At 39.8% G+C, this 15,968-nt stretch overlaps 1 protein-coding gene across 5 annotated transcripts in view; it reads right to left on the bottom strand.

Annotated features, from left to right (window-relative positions):
• Positions 1–15,968, bottom strand: part of PTPRT (protein tyrosine phosphatase receptor type T) — a 720,698-nt gene that overhangs the window by 80,744 nt on the left and 623,986 nt on the right. For 2 of the 5 annotated variants that reach the window (XM_074970228.1, XM_074970229.1), the window contains 2 exons: positions 15,624–15,653; positions 3,641–3,789 (listed from right to left, as the gene is read on the bottom strand). In XM_074970228.1, coding sequence (XP_074826329.1) covers positions 3,641–3,789; positions 15,624–15,653 — 179 coding nt within the window. The remainder of the gene's footprint in view (positions 1–3,640; positions 3,790–15,623; positions 15,654–15,968) is intronic. The other 3 variants (XM_074970230.1, XM_074970232.1, XM_074970231.1) reach the window with 2 other exon arrangements.

Here is a 15,968-nt window from a genome sequence, read left to right as displayed (position 1 = left end):
TTTCATTTTGAACGTACACTGTTGGGCAGGGCTGACCCAAACAAGCTGGGTGGCTACCTACCATAGAGTATTAGTAGCCACTCCTTTTTGTGTTAGGCAAAAGAGGGGGAAAATGTCTTTGGGGGCATGAGAGAGTGGGTACAAAAGACTGAAGCTCTCAAATTTCAGACATGCAATGTTTTGAAACCTATTAGTTATTGGAAGGGTGGCAACATAATCCTATTTGTGCTGCTTCAAAATAGCATGATTTAGTACAGGCCTCTACAGGTGTCTTTAAGTATTAACTTCTACTACGTCAATTTTTGAAAGGAGGATTTTTTTTCTCATCCATGTTATCCGAGCCAGAACCATAAATTACCTATTTTAACATGGGTACTCAACTACACAGGACACAAATTACGTCTGTATCAACCAGCCAGGATGCCTCAGCATTCTGAACTTGGCGAAAAAGAGTGTTGAGAGATTATGAACCCTTACTGATAATTATTTCTGATGGTTCTGAAAAAATCCAGCTCAATATTTACATGGAACTGTGCCAAAGAATAGGTATTGGCTAAACTTGCAATGATGTCAGACAAGTCGAGGATTCAGTGATTGTAAGTGATAAAAATCTTTAAGAACGCTCTTTGCAAAATTAGTCACAGTGCATTCTCTATAGCCACTTCTACAGATGAATGATTCTGCAGTTTTAATTGTTTTTTTCAAAATACCCAAAAGTGATGAGACCATATTACAGACTCAATTCTTACCATATTTCATTTGCTGGCCAGAAATAGGTTTTACGATTCACAACGGAGGGGAGAGCACTAAAAACTGGTAAATTTCCAATATTTGTATACTATCCATTAGGGTTGTCTAGCAATTAAAAAATTAATCGTGATTAATCACACGATTTAAAAAACTGATCATGATTAATTGCACGATTAAATAATAACAGAAGACCATTTATTTAAATATTTGTGGATGTTTTCTATATTTTCAAATATAATTGATTTCAATTATAATAAAGTATACTTTATAGTTTACAGTGTTTTTTATTACAAGTTTTGCACTGTAAAAAAACAAAAGAAACTGTATTTTCCAATTCACCTAATACATGTCCTGTAGTGCAATCTCTTTACCATGAACGTTTAACTTACAAATGTAGAATTATGTACCAAAAAAACTGCATTCAAAAATAAAACAATGTAAAATTTAGAGACTGCAAGTGCACTCAGTCCTATTTCTTGTTCAGCCAATCACTCAAACAAATTTATTTACATTTACAGGAGATAATGCTGCCCGCTTCTTATTTACAATGTCACCTGAATGTGAGAACAGGCGTTCTCATGGCAATGTTGTAGCCTTCATGCTTCAACCATCATTCCAGGGGACATGCGTCCATGCTGATGACGGGTTCTGCTCAATAACAATCCAAAGCAAATGCGGACCAATGGATGTTCATTTTCATCATCTGAGTCAGATGCCACCAGCACAAAGTTGATTTTCTTTTTTGGTGGTTCGGGTTCTCTAGTTTCCGCATTGGAGTGTTGCTCTTTTAAGACTTCTGAAAGCGTGCTCCACCCCTCATCCCTCTCAGATTTTGGAAGGCACTTCAGATTCTTAAACCTTGGGTCGAGTGCTGTAGCTATCTTTAGAAATCTCACATTGGTGCCTTCTTTACATTTTGTCAGACATACAGTGAATGTGTTCTTAAAATGAACATGTGCTGGGTCATCATCCGAGACTGCTATAACATGAACTGTATGGCAGAATGCCGGTAAAACAGAGTAGGGGACATACAATTCTCCCCCAAGGAGTCCAGTCACAAACTTAAATAACACATTATTTTTTCACGAGCGTCATCAGCATGGAAGCATGTCCTCTGGAATGATGGCTGAAGCATGAAGGGGCATACAAATGTTTAGCATATCTGGCACTTGAATACCTTTCAATGCCAGCTACAAAAGTGCCATGCAAATGCCTGTTCTCACTTTCTGGTGACATTGTAAATAAGAAGAGGGTAGCATTATCTCCTGTAAATGTAAACAAACTTGTTTGTCTTAGCGATTGGCCGAACAAGAATTAGAACTGGGTGGACTTGTAGATTCTGAAATTTTACATTGTTTTGTTTTTTAGTGCAGTTATGTTAAAAAAAAAATCTACATTTGTAAGTTTCACTTTCACAACAAAGAGAATGCACTACGGTACTTGTATGAGGTGAATTGAAAAATGCTATTTCTTTTGTTTATCATTTTTACAGTGCAAATATTTGTCATAAAAATATACACTTTTATTTCAACTACAACATAGAATACAATATATATTTAACGTAGAAAAACATCCATAATATTTAATAAATTTCAATTGGTAGTCTATTGTTTAACAGTGTGATTAAAACTGCAATTAATTACAATTAATTTTTTAAATCACGATTAATTTTTGAGTTAATCATGTCAGTTAACTGCAATTGACAACCCTACTATCCATCTTACTAAGATGGCTATCACCAAGATATCCTCTCCTTGCCTGATTTACAAAGATGCTCAGCTCCATCAGGACCCTTTGACTTCAGTGTAAGATAGAGGTAGTCATCTTCTTTGAGAAATCAGGTCATATACTCAAGTGAATATTAATATTGGAGAAGCACTGCATTGCCAGCTTTGGAGTCTGAAGTCCTCTATTTATTGCAGGTATATTGCAAACAGTGGTAGTGCAGGCAAATATGACCTGACCTGGAGAGACCACAGTTGTGGGTGAAAGAGTAATTGTCTCTCCGGCCTGTTCAGTCTGAGACTGCAAAAAAGAGTGTCAAACATAGACTTTTTGTTGTTGTTGGTAATGTGGTCACTTGTTCTGTAAGAACTAGAGGGAGACCACTAAAACATTGCACTAAGGTTACTGAAAAATTATCAGACAGTTTCAGTGGCTGGTTGGTACCCAAATTGGACCCTATTCAAACTAATAGGCCAAAGGTCAAAGATTTTAAATGACATTCCTAACACAAAACTTGAAAACCAATTTAAGAATAAGAGTTTTTGGACATGCTATGGTTTCACCTGCAACCATTGCTTCTGAAAAGTGTTCGCTTATCATGCTTTGCATCTATATAGAGCTTTCCATCTAAATGGCTCAGCATGGTTTACTAACATCAACTAACTAAAGTTTACTGCACACTTATGAGGAATGGAATGAGGAAAAGAGAGCAAAACCCAGACCTCCTTAGTCCCAACTCTTTTCCTTAACTTCAAGATCAGCCTTTCTCCAATAACAATTTAGTGCAGCAAAAACTGTTTCACTTTCAGAGGTCTATTTGGGGATTTGATCTCAATATCCCAACATGAGCAAGAATTATTCCACTAGACCAAACAGCCATTCCCCTTATCCATCATGCGATATAATTATTTAAACATCTCTTGTAAATTCTTCCAAGTAGATTTAGAGTTGGAAGGAGTCCTCTCCACCTGTCTGACATTTAACTTGGGGCAGTCACAGAGAAATCTCAGATTGGAGTGTCAGACCTCTTTCTAGCAGCACTCCTGCCATTAACTGTACCCTTTTCATTTCTAATACTTACATCTTGTGTCCATGGAAATAGATCCTTTTAAGTATCTACAGCTCTCAAAAAGGGAGGTATCCATTGCAAGCAAGTTAAACTTACTGAATCCATTAACATCTTGACAGCTGGAAGAAAAAGCTTCTTCGTTGTGAACTGCACTGAGTTTGGTGGTGTTCTTGTCTGAAGTAGCAACGGGACCCATCTCTCTCTGAGTGCTGCTTTGAGTCTCCTTCTGCTTCTTCGCTAGTTTCCTTTAAGGTGTTTTGAAGAGGGGAGAAATCATGGTCAGTTTCTTTCATTAACATAAAAGCAAAAGAGAAAAAATATCCTTTTTACCTTTTCTTCTTGGGCTGACATACAGGACTCATTGCAAAGGGCAAGAAAGTGAAAGATTCAGCTTTAAAATAGCTGAAGGGAGTGTGATAAATGCAGAGACCTAAGCCTTTGAAACTACATACTATACATCCCATAGTAAACATTAGCAAAGGAGAGACTGATCTTACTCAAACCAACAATATAGTTACAAGGGCAATCTAATACCACCTCTGGAACTGATGTCAGTCATTCAAGGAAGAACAGAAGGCATCAAAATGGGGCAATGGGGGTTTGTGCAGTTCCATATGGGGACAGGGGGTTGCCAGAATCCATATTAGGTGGGCACCTAAATCCAGTCTGGAATTTCCCTTTGACTGTCCCCACTGAAAAGTGGGACTTAACATGAAGTCCACATTAGTGTCCAATAGGCAGAGGAGGAGTTTCTTTGTGCAGGTAGAATAGTGAGGAAAGGAACCTGAACTGGACTTAAGTACCCACCTGAAATGGGCTCGGGACAAGACAGACATTAAATAATGTGACCTGTGAGAGGTAGAAGACATTTTAAAAATCACTGTCTCCAGCTATGTCTATCGTACCATAGTGTCTGTATCTTTTCTAAGTCCAAGGAGATGACCAAGCCACTGGCATAAAGTGAACTAGCGCCAGCTCTGAACACTCAGTGACAAACCCATAAGAATATAAGAATGGCCCTACTGGATCAGACCAAAGGTCCATCTAGCCCAGTATCCTGTCTTCCGACAGTGGCCAGTGCCAGGTGCCCCAGAGGCAATGAACAGAACAGGTAATCATCTAGTGATCCATCCCCTGTCGCTCATTCCCAGCTTCTGGCAAACAGAGGCTAGGGACACCATTCCTGCCCATCCTGGCTAATAGCCACTGATGGACCTATCCTCCATGAATTTATCTAGCTCTTTTTTGAACCCTGTTATGATCTTGGCCTTCACAACATCCTCTGGCAAGGAGTTCCACAGGTTGACTGTGCGTTGTGTGAAGAAATACTTCCTTTTATTTGTTTTTAAACCTGCTGCCTATTAATTTCATTTGGTGACCCCTAGTTCTTGTGATATGAGAAGGAGTAAACAACACTTCCTTATCTACTTTCTCCACACCAGTCATGATTTTATAGACCTCAATCATATCTCCCCTTAGCCATCTATTTTCCAAGCTGAAAAGTCCCAGTCTTATTAATCTCTCCTCATACGGAAGCCGTTCCATATCCCTAATAATTTTTGGTGCCCTTTTCTGAACCTTTTCCAATTCCAATATATCTTTTTTGAGATGGGGCAACCACATCTGCACACAATATTCAAGATGTGGGCATTCATTTGACTCCTAGAACCATATCTTCTGCTACATGTTTCAATTAGCCGTGTTTACTTCACAGGGAATAAAGTTTGAGTGGCATTTACTGCACTAAGAGATCACAAATGCTCAAGACTCTCACATGAGTCTATGCTGTGTAGACCAGTTAATAAACTCATGTGCAGGGAGAGGATGGGAGTGACATTAAAACCTAGATCTGTGAAACTATAACCCTCATGACATATGTGCAGCCCAATCCAGGATAGCTGCATTTATGTGAAAAAGGTCAATGCAAACTTTTGAATAAATTTTGGATTGTGAAATTCAAGCCAGCTCCTTGGATTTTTTTTGTAATTATTCACGTGGTGTACAATCAAAACAACAAACCATTGGCAATGTTGGTTGTAGTGAAAAACTTCAATCTGACCCCTGTAACTCTTTCAATACAATAAAATAATCAAGATGTGGGGGGTTTTATTTACAGATTTTTTCCCCAGTTGAGGTCTAGTTTTAGACAAAGAGCATCGCTCCCTCTTAGCGAGAAAAAAATATATTTTTCTTTCTTTAAATGTGTACATCACATAATCATTTGTTTCACTTTTGCTCAATCATAGAATAATGCAATTTAGTATGTTCTTAGATTACACAAGGGAAAACTGTGTTTGTCTTCCTCCAGTGGTTGGACCACATCAAAGACTTTGCTACTATGGCTACAAGCTAATACTTCCTCCTTTAGCTCAGGCAGTAGAGAATCAAGCCTTTTCCATTTAGAGGTCCTGGGTTCAAACTTTAATGATATGCCTGGTTGGGTCATCTGCACAGTGGCAAAGCACTTACTAAAATAAAGCCTCACAGCACCTGTGTGATGCATAGATCTTCATTTTATAGAAGTGAGAAACTGAGGCACAGAGGTTGCATGACTTGCCCAACGTCACTCAACAAGCCTGTGGCAGAACCAGAACAACCCAGGTTGCCTATCTTCCCAGCTCTATCAAGCTCTTTCAGTAAAGTCTCTCACTTACAGTAAGCACTCTACAGTAACTTGAAAAATAGTAATACAGTGCTCTGTTATGAGGAAGCTCATATCTTGATAATTAATGAAATTAAAAGCTGTGCCTATTGTGATATAGGTCAATGCTAACACACAGCTGGATTTACTAATTGTAGTATGTGGGCATGTGAACCCTCTGTTTTTATTTACCATGTTACCCTATACTCTGCTATACCCTATCTGTAGCAACATTAACCTTATGATTTATTAACCCTAGTATGGAGTTATGTTAATCCTTTGGATTTGCTAATTATAGTGTGTGGCTATGAGAGTTGTTTGGCAACAGGAACGATGATTTCTCAGTGGGAAACACTAATCCCAAATACATAAGTCTTTAATAACAAGCACTCTGGACTACTGGGGCGAACCATTACCAATTCCCATTATTGAAGCTTAAAAATGGTGAGTCAACAAGGGCAAGAATTCCTTATTAATTCCAGATTAAATTATTCCTGGCAATAATTGCCTAGAAGTCCCAGTGCTAGATGTCTTTTGAGACAGACCAATAAGCTACAAAGAGTTGGAACTGGCAAACTTGTTTTCCTTTTCAGTGAATGAACAATAGTGTTTCTGAATGGTCTGTGCAGAAAGGAAACTAGGGTCCCCAAGGAACGCTGATGGAAGCCCTATGTAAAGCAATTCTACACTGTCGTGTAGGAGACACAGAAGGCCCTAAAACAATGGCTTGAGCAGTTGAAAGAAAAGGATGGTATATATTTAGTGTTCCCAACCTAGCTTAAGTCACAGAAGCAGAACAAGGAAATGGCAGCCTCTCCTCGTAGGAAGCCCATTGCATATTACCATCGTATTGCGGGGTATTGCTCTTACAAGGGGATCATAGCCTCCCCCCCCAATCAAGAGCACAAAATTCACAGAACAAATGAAGAGAGGGGAAGGAGAGAGAGATGTTCTCTTTTGAGGATTTTGGAGCTAAGCTTTCGAGGGGCTCCTTGTTGCCACCTCCCCTTCTTTCTCAGTTGTGTGTCTGGACAGAATAGCAGCTCGGGAATAGACCTAGTCAGTCCTCACTATCACTGCAATTAGAACAAGAGAATCATATAGGGTTAGAGGGGCCCACAAGGGTCATCTAGTCTAACCCTCTGCCAAGATGCAGGATTTGTTGTGTCTAAAGCATCCAAGACAGATGGCTACCCAACCTCCTTTTGAAAACCTCCAGTGAAAGAGCTTCCATGACTTCCTGAGGCAATTTGTTCCATTGTCCTACTGTTCTTACAGTTAGGAAGTTTTTCCTGAGATTTAATCTAAATTTGCTCTGCTGTAGCATGAACCCATTGCCTCTTGTCCTGCCCTCTGTGGCAAGAGAAAACAATTTTTCTCCATTTTTTATGGCAGCCTTTCAAGTATTTGAGGACTGCTGTCATGTCCCCCATTAATCTCCTCTTTTCCAAACTAAAGATACCCTGTTCCTTCAGCCTTTGCTCATAGGCCTGGCATTGCATCCCTCTGATCATCTTTGTCACTCACCTCTGGATCCTTTCCAGTTTTTCTACATTCTTTTTATATGTTGGTGACCAAAATTGGACACAGTTCTCTGGCTGAGGACTACCCAGAGCCTCCTGTGACTTACACGCTATGCCTCTATTAATGCATTTGCTTTTTTTGCAACAGCATCGCGTTGTCGACTCATGTGGAGGATGTGATCCACCACAACTCCAAGATCCTTCTCAGGAGTGCTGCTGCCAAGCCAGTTATCTCCCATTCTGTATTTGTTCATTTGGTTTGTCTTCCCGAAGCGTAGTACCTTACATTTGTCTCTGTTGGATTTCATTTTGTTGTCTATAGCCCAGTTCTCCAATTTCTCAAGCTCCTTTTGAGTGTTAGCTCTAACCTCCAAAGTCAATGAATACAAGAATTACAAAACATCAAATGATTTTAGCACACGCTAAAGTGTGAGGGATGTAACTTAACCAACAGCTGGGTAGTGATTTATCTGCCAACATGTCGAGATGTCTTTGCAACTGTAAAAGTGTTTATCTGAAAATGCTCTGATTCCAAATACAGAGCTCTTGAAATGATCTCCCTGAACCACTGACAGGTCCTATCAGTGACAGAGCGCCTGCTCTCCTCACTGACCAGCTTCCCATCCGCGCAACCGCTGGAACATCCAGATGAAATTCTATCAGCGCATTAGTGTCAATCACGGTTGGACCGCGGGCTGTCGAGAATGTGTAACCAGCATCAAACTGCACAGTCTGTCACTAGGCATTGAGAAGAAGCTTTTTGTCTCATGCATTATGCAGCTGAAAAAGGAAAAAAAAATAACTGGACAGATACTTGGAGGAAAAGACTGATACAATCAACATGTGATGAAGTGATTGAAATGTCAAAGTGTCAATAAGGAGGAATTAATGGCTGCTTTACTTTTAAGTGCAAGGAAAATGTGCCAAGAAGAAAACAAGAAACCACAGAGGCAGTTTATTAGGCTGCTCTTTCAGGTTCAGGAGAGAGGATTTGTTTAAAAAATATGGGACAAAACTTGTGCGTGGGCACTCTACATGGTGGGGAGGCAAGACAGGAATAACGCTCAAAGGTGGAACAACCAGGCAGAATGAAATTATCTGCCCTGAACAAAATGGATGGACACTGGGGACGGTCTAACTTGGTATAACGGTTATAGTATATATAACATGGTTATATATAACGGTATAACATGGTTATAGTAAACCGAGAACTTCCCTGTTAGTCTTGATCCAGACTCAAACTGAACTTTGAAATTTGAAAAGTGGGGTTAGTTTGGTTTCACCATCGTTTTGAGCTTCTAGTGGAGATTAGAAGTGTAAATGCTGAAATACCACAGGAAAATTTTTGTCACAGGATTTCCAGCTTAAAAGCCAGATCATGGAAGTAGGGGTACGCTCTGCTTATTACCATGAGTAACCCCACTGAAGTCAAGCACCATGCCCAGTGATCAATGTTTGTGGGATCAAATCCCAATTTTGCAGAGCTTTGTGAGGAGGCATGCCCTCACCCTCTTAAGGAGGAAGCGAATGAGCTCTTTTGGGCTCAGCTAACACACACCAGACAGAACTGCAGGGCTTGCTCTGCCTGGAGGAAAGAAGCTTTAAAAAAGAGAGCCTGCCACAAGACAACTGTTTGCAAGGTGGGATCAATGAAGAGAGAGTCAGTCATGGACTCTGCTGTCCCAGAGACTGCCGAACCAGGCACAGAATGGAGGTTAAAAAAAAGGGGTGGTGGAGGTCTAAAGATGGACTCCAACCCTGATCAGGACCCTAAAAGGCCTACAGACAAGACAGGCCCCAAAAGGGTGACCAAGAGAATGCCCAGGAGTCTGAGTGCCTTCTTTTTCCTTTGATCCTCCCTGACCTCGAGGAGGCGAAAGAATTTTTTTTGTTTTGTTTGGAGAGACTCAGACATACCCTGAGGAGGGGTAGGACTTTGCAAGAACCAGAGAAGGGAAGCAACCCAAAAGGTGGTCTCAAGGGGTCACCACCTACTACAAGCCTCAAACTCTTCTCTAAGTTTTTGCTGCAATTTTGCATGGAGGATTATTTATGCACCTTAAAGGTGGAGTCTTCATATAAGAACAGAACTTTCACATGTAGATAGATGCCTCGTTTACATGATTTGCACTCAACATCTAACTACTCAATCTATGCACGTAAATCCAGGACACTCAACCCTCTCGCCACCGGGAAAAAAAAAACACGTTCTAAAAAACAAATTGCCTCCCAAATGCCTAAGTGCAAAACATTGGATATTAGAAATGTAAAAGTCCTGATGTCTAATAGATAACACATCAACAGGTCACATAATGTGAATTAAACATAGATATGTGTGTGCACTACACTATAAGCAGGACATACATCATTTATTGCAGTACTTACACAAATGCAGTTATTAAATTATAAATATTTACAAAAAATAATATTACAGTATTGACCCAGGGCCTAAATCGAGTCTAGAACTCTATTGTATAAGGTGCTGTACAAACAGAATAGAGATAATACCTGCCCTAGAGCATATATAGAAGTTGTTCTTGTATATGCAGTATTCTTCTATTATGCACTTTTGGGGGTCCTACATTACTCAAAGCTCACTTAGTCTTTACTCAGGCAAAACTCCCACTTGCTCATAAGTTCCCCAGAGAAGGGACTGTCATTATTATGTGTTTGCACAGAGTCCACACAGCATAGTGCTTACCACAGTGGGCCTCAACCCCAATGCTGGCTTTAGGTGCTACCACAATATAAATGTGAAATAATACGACTGGGAATTTTCCTGAGTAAAGACTGCATAAAAACTGCAGGCCCAATTCTGCCACCTTTACTCTTACAATAAAGTGTTACTCAACTACTCAACATGAGGAAGGGCGGCAGAATGTAGCCCTAAGTCAGAACAATCTCAGGGTTTAGCTCTTTTTTAAAAATATATTCATTAGTCATTTGCAAATGCTGCATCAGATTCTTGCCCAAATTTCCTAGTGACTTCTTTAGTCACTGGGCTCCCTGAAAGTATTTACAAACAGAACGGCATCCACTTTATAAAACAGTCAAGTGCATGAGCAATATTGGAAAGAACAAAATGCTGGTGTAAAACCAACATCCCACAAACATGCAATGAATAAAATAGGGCACCTGTTGACTGGGAAAACATTTTATTTACCCTCATTAGGATGGCATAATCATGACCTCAGTCTTCCTGCAACTAATGGGAAATCGGTTTACTCTCTGAAGACTCTGATCCTGCAGTTTGGCCTGTGCAGGCAGATCCCTGAATCCATGGAGATACATGTGTGTGGGAGCATGTGTTATAGACAAATACATGCAAAAATGCAATTGCTGTTTTAATTCTTTCCACATGCCCCACAGAAGTTGGAAATAAATTCAGCACATAAACACTGCTATTTTCAAAATTGTTGGTAAAAATTTATCCTAACACCTTCAGTGGAATCATGACTTTAAATAAACCCCCACACTCCTAGCTCAATTACTGCAACTATTACCCTACATATCAAATTACAATGGGAGTTTAAAGGGCTCAGCCCCCAGCAGAAGGTGCTCAGCGCTTTTTCTGAACCAGGAGTAAATGAAAGCTACTTATCTGCTGCTGAGTTTCTCTTTAACTGCAGAAAACAACAAAGTACGCTATCTGGATGATATTATCACATGCATGCATCTATCACAAGAAATACTTCCCATTAAGTCTGACATCACTGCCAATCAAATTTCACCCTGCAGCTCTTACCTAGGTAACACACTACATACAATCACTGGAAAGGAGACACAACAAAATCAACACCTTTATTCTTTTCACTAGTTTGGGTATAAATAAAACCTTTATGAATGTTTGTGAAATGAAAACTACTGAATGATGAATAAATGATTAAAGCAGGTGCCTGGTATTAAATGCAAAACCGATATTAATGCAATATTAAGACTGTTTAGCTAAAACGGTAGAAAGTAAAGAAATGAAAAATGTAGGGCTTCTACTGCAATGTTAACTAAGCCACATGACACCCTTCAGTATGTTATGGTATATATTCAAAAACAAACAGCACAACAGTACATTATATATTTAACAAGACCAGAAAAAATACTACATATATGCAGTGTGACAGAGCTAGCAATGGTATAAGAAACTTGAGACAAATTCTTCTAATTTATATGAATATAAATCCAGAGTAACTCCTTTGAAATATTGCATGGATCATGTGGGTAGCAATGATGTATTCAGTGGTTCAATCATCAGGAGGCAGGGGTTCACAACCCTTTATCTTTCCCTTCCCCTAACGAAAAGGTGAGATCATATTAATACTGCTTTCCATTCGTAGAGCACAATGTGTCCAATGACCTCAAAGCATCTGCAATAACTAACTATTTGACAGAAGGGAAAATTGAGATACAGAGAAATTAAGTGAATCTTCCAAGATCACCCAGAGTAGCGGAATGTAGAACAGACCCCGGTCTCCTGCTTTGAGACCTCTGTTTAAGCACTAGCTCAGGTGGCCTCCCCTTCAGAACAATACAGTATCCCACTCAACTTTTTCTGTCTGATCTTTCAATGAGGTGTTGCCATACAAAAATCCCAATTTACCACAGGGTGCCCATTTGAGCACAGAGTCAGCACTCAACAGATAACGAGTAATAATGTTCAGATGCATAAAGAGGACACCTAAAAAATGTGTCGTTTCTGATTCTCCTTATTGTTACTCTTTCCCCCCAGCTCACTACGACCCTATTCCATGACATGTAAAGCTCCTCCTGCAAAGGAATGAGTACCTGCAACTATCATTGGCTTCAATGGGAATTGAGAAGGTATTTGGCCATCTTGCAGAATCAGGTGCTTTAGCTGTTTGCAATAAGATCTGTTAGAATCCAAGGCCAGAGACTGGACTTTAAGAGCTATTGCAACACTTATGGCCCAATTCTGCAAAAGTTCACAGTAAGTTGCAGTTATTCAGTGACTTCAATGAGACTACACTGGTGAGGAAGTACTACCCAGCATGAGGTGGGCTGTGGATTTGGGCCCTTAACGAAAAGAAACTTCAGGCAAGTAGCTGAGGAAGGGTTAAAACAATGATTTAAAAGAAAAAGAAAAGAATTATTCCAAGAAGTACAGAGGTGAATTTGAGAAATGGAAACCACAAATAATGTATGTTTCAGAAGCCCAGTCAATGCAGTTGTATTTAAGGATCTGTCAGCAGATTTATTTGAAAACCTGTTTTCATCCAGTTCACATTTGCTTCAGGTTTAAAACTTGGCACACAAGGTCTTGACTAGGAACCAGTTTCATTTTTAAAAAATTATGGCTGTTGATTGTTTGTTTTCTCTAAACTTGAAAATAAACTATTTTCTTTGTAAGCTGTCCAAGAGGTAAAATAGTCAGTCAAATTAAATGCAGTCCTTTCAGGCAGTCCTTGTCCACCTGGAGCCCATACCTATTCCTCCAAAGACTTGCTTTCATGCTTCTGGATACTTTGCCAAAAAGAAAAATTAAAATGTACCGTAACAACTGTATTCACTTTAAAAAGGAGCTATGGATTTCCATGAGAAATGTGCATGTTTGTGGCACCAAGATATTCTGCAGAATTTTACTGGAAGAAAGAAGATCCCCAGGGCTTAACTCTGGTTTACTGGAGTCTGGAAAGTGCTATCAGTACAACAGCTTCTATATCCGGGGAAGTGAGTTTAGGGATTATCCAGTAGCGGGGCTACCCTTTTTTTCAAATTCACAAAACAAGGCCATTATTTGGAACCCGCACAACTCACTAGAGCTGTGCAGGATATTGGCAATGAAACCCCACAACAGGTGAAACTTGGTCAGTTTGGGATCCAGATACAAAATTCATACTAAATTTGTGAAAACGTGTTGTGATTTGTATGAGGCTGAGCTCAGTATTGAGCAAAACTTGGTTGATTTTTGATCCTATTCTGTACCCATGCAAAGCTCACCCTTTCATGTGGCTTTAACTTGAAATCTGAAACCAGGTAAAACTTAACTGTATGAGCCTTGAGGCACAGAAAGGCTCACCTTTTTCCTTTTTCTATAAAGTATCTTCCATGCCCTTTGCACTGTTCAAATAATGATGGTGACTAACAACAACAAGACCTTGTTTTGACCAAGTTTCATTTTGAACCAAAAGTGAAATTCAGGGGGGTTGAAGCCCCCCAAAAGAAGGCTATACACAGCTGTCTATGCTGACTTGATAGTCTATGATGCTTCAAGACATTCCTACTGTTCTCAGATTTGAGTTGTGGATGAGAGAAGCCTAACTTCTCTCCCCACTTCCTGTGTGCCACACTGTCAACCATACATTAATATGTGAGGTTTAATCCTCAGATGTCATCAAGCTCTGTTTAGTGGAGCTGAAAATTGGGAGCGGAGGTGCAAGGACTAAGCCACCTTTGCGGCTTCCTGATGCCTGTTTCTGCCTTTGCTGCAAGTTAGGGCAACCTTGAAGTTGCTCTAAATTGTGCCAGCTACCATGGGCCCAAGGGGCTGTTCCAGAAGCTGTTCTTGAAACGTCCCGTTTCTGAAAACACCCCTGACATGTCCCTTTTTCAGAGGTTGTGAAAGGATGGCAAAGAGATTGTGTTGTCACCCCCACACTGTTCCTGTGGTGAAGTAATCTTCAATTGGCTGTTTAAACCAACATTATGGACCAGCCATGAAAAAAGTCATAGGAGAGCCTAGAGTTAGGCCCACAGATTTCTGAATATGTAAAACTCAGTTTATGAAATGGACAAATTTCTGTCATATGTAGTCTGGAGTAAGAGGGTACAGTTTTCAAAGAAGACCATGGGCCAAATTCATAGACTGTTGATCATAAATTGGGTATAAATAGGTGAAAGCAGCAAAATAAGGCAACCTGAGCTTTTCTGACATTCCAAAGGTGTGCTAAGTGAGTAACTTACCTGGTGAGGAGGAGGGGCTGTAGCAAGGACTAAAACTAGCTGGAAGTTGTAAGATAAAGCAGCCTCCATCCCACTTTAATTTATGTCCATAATTCTCAGTGCTTTGGATCAAATTCTATTCTCAGTTACACCTGTGTGCATCTGAATTAGCTCTAAAATCTATGTCGTTACTCTGGATTTACACCTAAATATCCAAGAGCAGAATATAGCTCCTGGGGGGTCAAATTCAGCTCATCTATCAAAGAAACTAACTCTCCCTGAAGTCAAAGAAGGCAAATAGTTTGTGTAAGTGAGACTCCTTTGGCATACGCAATAACTGCCACACAGGCATGCCCTGGATGTATGGCACCTGTGCATGAACCATTTTCACTAGCATTAAAAACTGACTTCAATGTGTACTGTAGTTGCTGGGGCTGGGCAGCAAGTTTGGATTAAAACTCTGAACCATGTAAACATCAAATGATCTCGACTGAAACCCAGCATGTTACAGGTCTGGCTTAAGATTGGAATATTTTCTGAGTTAAAGTCTGGCCCTGGTACCCTAAATCAGAAATGTATACAAAGACCAGGGTAGGCCAGGTGGGAAATTGATTATATTTTAAAGTAGTTTGTGCCCAAGACAAAGCAAATCCAACCAATAGTTCTTAGATGTGAATTTCCAAGAATCTGGATACAGAGGACTGAACTATCAAAAAGGAGACAATGTAGATCTTCTCCACTTGCACTCCTGCATTTGGAGAGTTGTAATTGTACACTGACACTTCTGTGAATACTTACTTGTTCTGAAGAGACATGTGTGGGTACAATGCGTGAAACAATGAAAAAAATAGTATGAAAATGAAGAAATAAAAATGCAGGCTGTTTGCAGAATAAAGATCAGTGAAATGGTAAAAAAAAAAAAAGCAACTGATAAAGGAGAAAACCACATACAACACCCCACCCCCTCAGTACCACTATAATGAGCATGCTCAAGAAAAGTCATCTCCAGCTAGGTACTTACAAGTAATAGGAGTAGGAATATGCATTTCTTCTAAACATTGATGGGCAGTCAGATGAAGAAAATGTCCAAAAGAGGGGAAGAAGAAAAAAAAACCATAATTAGACTTATATGAGATCTTCTTTATTTGAAATGTACACAGTATTTCAGTGCCATCACTCATACTGAGTTACTTGCTTCTTTTCCCAAGTTTTTCCTGAGAAACAGCATGGCCCACTGGATAGCATGTTGGATTTGGGGTTAGGAGATTTGGACTCTGTTCCCAGTTCTGCCCCTAACTTGCTATGTCCCCTTGGACAACTCAGTTCACCTTTCTGTAACTCAATTTCCCCATCTGAAAAATGTGGA

This window comes from Natator depressus, chromosome 13 (assembly GCF_965152275.1).
Source record: "Natator depressus isolate rNatDep1 chromosome 13, rNatDep2.hap1, whole genome shotgun sequence".
Taxonomy (NCBI): Eukaryota; Metazoa; Chordata; order Testudines; family Cheloniidae; genus Natator; species Natator depressus.
The sequence above is the reverse complement of the archived record's forward strand: the minus strand, read 5'-3'. Positions and strand labels throughout refer to the sequence as shown.